General features: G+C 49.5%; 1 protein-coding gene across 1 annotated transcript; it reads right to left on the reverse strand.

Annotated features, from left to right (window-relative positions):
* Nucleotides 1-834: 834 nt before the first annotated feature.
* On the reverse strand, nt 835-5,129 carry BBLN (bublin coiled coil protein). The gene is made up of 2 exons (XM_048513008.1): nt 5,010-5,129; nt 835-1,601 (listed from the first exon to the last, which is right to left on the reverse strand). The coding sequence occupies exons 1-2, from the start codon at nt 5,086-5,088 to the stop codon at nt 1,405-1,407; spliced, it is 276 nt and encodes a 91-aa protein (XP_048368965.1). The 5' UTR covers nt 5,089-5,129; the 3' UTR covers nt 835-1,404.
* Nucleotides 5,130-6,473: the final 1,344 nt, after the last annotated feature.

Genomic DNA, 6,473 nt, shown 5'->3' on the forward strand with positions numbered 1-6,473 from the left:
GCTTCCATTGTAAACAATGGGGGATGGAGCATCCCCTTTGGGGGTCAATAACTTTGGATCCCCTGACCCGCATATAAGTCGAGGGGAGCTTTTTCAGCATTAAAAATGTGCTGAAAAATTCGACTTAAACATGAGTATATACGGTATTTTCTCCAGGAAATGTTGAGAACTGCAGTTTGGGAAAGGGGCCGAGAATGTTCTGCAGACTTGCCACGAGGAATTGAAGGGCAAGGCAGATCCCATCATATAGAAGGGCCAACTTCCAAAGAAACACCATGAAAGGCGCAGTGCGCCGATGGCTAAGTCCATACAAACGCTCCCCCCTCCTTGTTGAACTGTCATCTGTCCCTGATGTTTGTTTACACATTTCAGGGATGTACAAGCCAGAGTGGAGGCAAACCACCTCCAAATGTCCCTTGTGTTGAAAAGACTACAGGATCAGCTCTGACTCGATGGCCTTTTCCAACACCCGGGGCAGAGAAGAAATGAATCATCAGTGACTTATATGCATCAAGGCCAGGGGTAGGGAACCTGCGGCTCGAGAGCCACATGCGGCTCTTCTGCCCTTGCACTGCGGCTCCACGAGCCGCTGCCCCCATCCTTTCTCACCCTGCAGGCAGCAGGGCAGGTGCACCAATTGCCCACAGCCAGCTGGGGCTGGCGCCAGCGAGGCTTCGCTTCCTCGCCCGCGCCCGTTAAGGCGGGCGGAACGCACTTCCTGGCTGACGTGGCGCCAGGCTGCTGGCCCCATCCTTGCCCGCCCTGCACACAACAGGGCGGACACATCCATGCGCTTCTCAGAATGAGCGGAGTAAAAGGTAAAAAAACCCCTATATATACAGTGTTATCTTTATTTTAAATGTCAAAAATTATTTGCGGCTCCAAGTGTTTTCTTTTCCCGTGGAAAACGGGTCCCAATGGCTCTTTGTGTGTTAAAGGTTCCCTACCCCTGATCAAGGCTCTTTTCGTGCATTTCAACCTGTAATCACAGCTAGAGAGTGCAGAAGCAAACATTCCCCACACAATACACTCTGCCCAGCTCATCCAGAAAAGCCGTTACTTAAATAATATTAATCCCAGCCGCCGAATCCTGATTCCCTAAACCAAAGGATGAGAAATTGCAACAAGCTAAATAGAGCTATCTGGTCTCCACCCGCTCCCATGTTCCTCTCCAGTTAGACACGAGAAATAATTTTTTACCCATCGTTTCCATTTTCTTATACAGCAGCTACATGCACAAAATGGAGCGCCCAAAGAAGAGCGGTGAAGAGACGGGACACACACACACACACACCAAAAGCGCCTCTTCTATTTCAAGTCTAGCATCCAGCCCACAGATAAAGACGGGCCAACTAGAGACGGCAGCGATCTGCCAGCTTCCACTTAGCTGTAGGGAGTCAAATGTCAAGTGTCTGGCTCACATCCCCGCATGTCAGCGTCGGAGTCTCCCTCGTCGTTCAGTTGCTGCTGGAATTCCAGGCGAGTCTGCCGATTGGACTCCAGCAATTCCTTCAGCTGCGCGTGCAAATGGTCATTCTTCTCCTCCAAGTGATCCAGGCAGGAGTTGATCTGGTCCAGCATGGAGTTTATTGCTGCATATTCTGGTCAAGAGAAACCAACATTTGGGGGGAGGGAGAAAGAATCATGACACCAATACCAGAAATTTGAATGGTGTAGAGCAGCGACGGCAAACCTTTTCGAGACCGAGCGCCAAAACTGCAACCCAAAACCCACGTATTTATCGCAAAGTGCCAACACGGCAATTTAACCTAAATACTGAGGTTTTAGTTTAGAAAAAATGGTTGGCTCCGAGGCATGCGTTACTCAGGAGTAAGCTTGGTGGTAGTCGGTGGCTTTGCTTTGAAGCAACTGTGCAACTCTTCCAATCGGTGAATCACGACCCTAGGAGGGTTTACTCAGAAGCAAACCCCATTGCCAGCAACCAAGCTTACTCCCAGGTAAAGGTCACGCTTTAGTTCTTTCCATGAAGATCAGTGGGGTTTAACAGTGCTTAACAGGGTTACCTACACTGCTTCCCCAAAACTAGGTCTTAGGTTTAATGCTAATAATCAAGCCCAGTGGCCCAGGCCAGCCTAGATGTGTGAGGGGAGGTGGGGGCGAATCTGTTTGCGTGTGCCCACAGAGAGGGCTCTGAGTGCCACCTCTGGCACCCATGCCATAGGTTCGCCACCACTGGTGTAGAGATACCACTAACTGTTTTGTCCATGTGTTTACTGTGACATTTTGATAAACTAGGGCAGTGGTGGCGAACCTATGGCACGGGTGCCAGAGGTGGCACTCAGAGCCCTCTCTGTGGGCACGCGCAGAGTTAGTCATGTGGGGGGAAATCCCCCCCCCCACTTCTAGGCTGGCCTGGGCTGCTGGGCTCTATTAGCATTAAACCTATGACCTAGTTTTGGGGAAGCAGTGTAGGTAATTCTGTTAAGCGCTGTTAAATCCCACTGATATTCATGGGAAGAACTAATGCGTGATCCTTTACCTGGGAGTAAGCTCGGTTGCTGGCAATGGGGCTTGCTTCTGAGCAAACCCTCCTAGGGTCATGATTCACCCGTTCGAAGTGTTGCACGGTTGCTTCAAAGCAAAGCTACCGACTATCACCAAGCTTACTCCCGAGTATCACGTGCCTCGGAGCCAACTGTTTTTTCTAAACTAAAACCTCCATATTCAGGTTAAATTGCCGTGTTGTCACTTTGCGATAAATAAGTGGGTTTTGGGTTGCAATTTGGGCACTTGGTCTCGAAAAGGTTCGCCATCACTGAACTAGGGTTTCTAAACTATAGTTTGAGAGCCAGCGAGGTGTAATGGTTAACAGCAGGCACACTCTAATCTGGAGAACTGGGTTTGATTCCCCACTCTGCCACTTGAGCTGCGAAGGCTTAGCTTGTGCACTCCAACACGTGCCAGCTGGGTGACTTTGGGCTAGTCACAGTTCTTTGGAGCTCTCTCAGCCCCACCCACCTCACAGGGTGTTTGTTGTGAGGGGGGAAAGGAAAGGAGTTTGTAAGTCCCTTGAGACTCCTTACAGGAGATAAAGGGGGGGGGGAATATAAATCCAACTCTTTTTCAAACCCTGATTAGTTGTGATACCTAAAAACAGACAATCTCACTCAGATCAAGGTTTACTGGATTATTCCAAACTAGGATTTCGAACCAGAGTTTACTGCTAGTGGATTAGCCAAGTAACCCTGTGAGGTAGATACAGCAGCACCAACACTTCATGTGACCTTGATTCGAACTCACTATTCTGGAAGAGAAGTCATTAGGTGCCCGATCAGCTCAGGCTCACAGCTGCCAACAACCTTGTGAGGTGGCCGGTAAAGTGGCACCAATACCTTGGCTCAGACTTGCTACTCTGGAAAAGAAGTCACTAGATCAGTGATGGCGAACCTTTTCGAGACCGAGTGCCCAAACTGCAGCCCAAAACCCACTTATTTATCGCAAAGTGCCAACATGGCAATTTAACCTGAATACTGAGGTTTTAGTTTAGAAAAAACGGTTGGCTCCAAGGCACACATTACTTGGGAGTAAGCTTGGTGGTAGTCGGTGGCTTTGCTTTGAAGCAACAGTGCAATGCTTCGAACGGGTGAATCACGACCCTAGGAGGGTTTACTCAGAAGCAAACCCCATTGCCAGCAACCAAGCTTACTCCCAGGTAAAGGATCACGCTTTCATTCTTCCCATGAAAATCAATAGGGTTTAACAGCACTTAACAGGGTTACCTACATTGCTTCCCCAAAACTAGGTCTTAGGTTTAATGCTAATAATCTCCCTGAAATAATTACACTATTATCACATGACGAACTCTGCATGCGTGCCCACAAAGAGGGCTCTGAGTGCCACCTCTCTCACCCGTGCCATAGGTTCGCTATCACTGCACTGACTAGATGCTTAATCAGCTCAAGCTTGTAGCTACCCCAAAGTATTGGGGGGGGGGGGGCAGTTCCCATGATGCCCCCTCTACTGGTTTGGCTTGATAAAGCTGAGAACTAGCACCAGTCATAGCAGTGGGAAGTGCTGAGGGCTGGGACAGAACTCCCCAACACACCGATCTTCTGCATGCAGAGAGGTTAAGAGCTCCTACGCAGTGGCGTAGGAGGTTAAGAGCTCGTGTATCTAATCTGGAGGAACCGGGTTTGATTCCCAGCTCTGCCGCCTGAGCTGTGGAGGCTTATCTGGGGAATTCAGATTAGCCTGTGCACTCCCAACACACGCCAGCTGGGTGACCTTGGGCTAGTCACAGCTTCTCGGAGCTCTCTCAGCCCCACCCACCTCACAGGGTGTTTGTTGTGAGGAGGGAAGGGCAAGGAGATTGTAAGACCCTTTGAGTCTCCTGCAGGAGAGAAAGGGGGGATATAAATCCAAACTCTTCTTCTTCTTCTTTATAGGAAGCTATAAAGGAGAGCAGCAGTGAGTAGCCTTCCCCAGATATGGTCGTTTTTTACCTATAGGATTTTCTGCATACAAAGGCACATAGCTAGCACAGCAGACAGTCCGTGTGATGTAGCAGTTAAGAGTATCAGACTATTATTTGGAAGACCCGGGTTCAAATCCTCAATGGTGCTGTGGAAGCTGCTAGATGACCTTGCTCGCTTGCTCTCAGCCTAACCTACCTCACAGGGTTGTTGAGAAGATAAAACGGAAGAGAGAACAGCCTAAGCCGCTTCGGGTCTCCCTTGGGGAGAAGAGGGCGTATAAACGAAATAAATGAACCAGCCCCGAGGAGGGTCTTTTATCCCTGACAGGCTATATTTCTGCAGTCGGGGACAGAGGTGAAGCTTTGCATCACTGCAACGCTCTTCCTGCAGCAGGAAGCGGTAAGCCCAGATCGTGGCTCCAGCACTGCAGGGACAGCCGGGACTTACTCCCGAGTAAGCACGCTCAAGGACTGCCTTTTCCAAGAACCGGGATCAGGACATCTAAGCGAGCCAGCAAGGAAACAGTTAGTGCGGAGGCGGCCTCCACCGCCTTGGGAGCCGCCTCCAGGTTACCTGCTTCGCCGAAGCCGCCGTCTTCGTCCTCCTCGCCCCTCCCCAGGGGCAGCTGCGGCTCTCCGTTGGGCCCCGACATGCCGCCGCCTCATCCAGCCCAGATCCCCAATCCCCTTCCCCAAGGCAAGCCACGCCCCCTCCTCCTGCCCGGATGGAACGCAGAGACCGGGCGAAGCGCAAGCCACGCCCTCCCTCATTGACCGGCTCCGGGCCGCCTCCATTCATGCGGAAGGCCCTCGTGCGATTGGTGGAAAGCCGGGGAGGGGGCGGGGCTATCCCGTAGGCGAACGCAAACTGCGCCCAGCAGGGGGCAGCGTTCGACGATGTGACTTGACTTTAATTCAGTTTGTTAATGATTAATTATTCGGTCAATTTCTATCCCGCCCTTCAAATAAATCCCACGATATAAAAATGCATGTAAACAAATTCCAGCGCCTCCTAAAGCGCCAGCTGGGTGACCTTGGCCTGGTCACAGTTCTTCGCAGCTCTCTCAGCCCCACCCACCTCCTCGGTATCAGGTAAACAACTTAGTAATTCTCCAGATAGCCATGGATTACAGTTCCCATCATCCCCCTGCCAGCATGTTGCTTGCAGGGGATGATGGGAAATGTAGTCTGTAACATCTGGAGGGCCGCCAGTTTGACACCTGTGCCCCAAGCTGTCTGTTGTGGGGAGAGGAAGGGAAAGGAGCTTGTGAGTCACCTTGAGTCGCCTTATGGGAGAGAAACGTGGGGATATAAATCCAAACTGTTCTTCTTCCGCACACGCAAAATAATGCATTTTCAAACCACTTTCGCAACTCTTTGCAAATAGATTTTGCTATTCTGCACAGCTTCAAAGAGCACTGAAAGCAGTTTGAAAGTGCATTATTCTGCATGTGCGGAACGAGCCATGGCTAAGAACTAGGACATGGCTTAAGGAATGTAACAGTATTATTACCGTGTTTCCACGAATATAAGACAGTGTCTTATATTAATTTTTGCTCCCAAAGATGCGCTATGTCTTATTTTCAGGGGATGTCTTATTTTTCTGTATTCTGTTCGTCAGGCATGCTTCCAAACAAAAACTTTACTATGTCTTACTTTTGGGGCATGCCTTATATTTCGCACTTCAGCAAAACCTCTACTACGTCTTATTTTCCGGGGATGTCTTATATTCGGGGAAACAGGGTACTTCTTACGAAGAAGACAAAAGTGTGATTATCTTCTCTTGAGGAAGATGTCTTGAAAACGCAGCTGAGCGCGCGAGGCGTTTGAGCAGTTGGAAACACGCTACACAGGTTGAAAATTGCTGAATATCTATCACTAGTGGATTATTGATTGTGCATCTTCCGTTACATTTAAAGACTGATATTTGACACAGGAATAACGCCACCTTATGAATGAAATGGGACGGGAGTTCCAAATTGACTGATCCTGAACTTTAAAATATTCTGAACATTAAAATAGTTTTGCATAGCCTACG

This window comes from Sphaerodactylus townsendi, linkage group LG12 (genome assembly GCF_021028975.2).
Source record: "Sphaerodactylus townsendi isolate TG3544 linkage group LG12, MPM_Stown_v2.3, whole genome shotgun sequence".
NCBI lineage: Eukaryota > Metazoa > Chordata > Lepidosauria > Squamata > Sphaerodactylidae > Sphaerodactylus > Sphaerodactylus townsendi.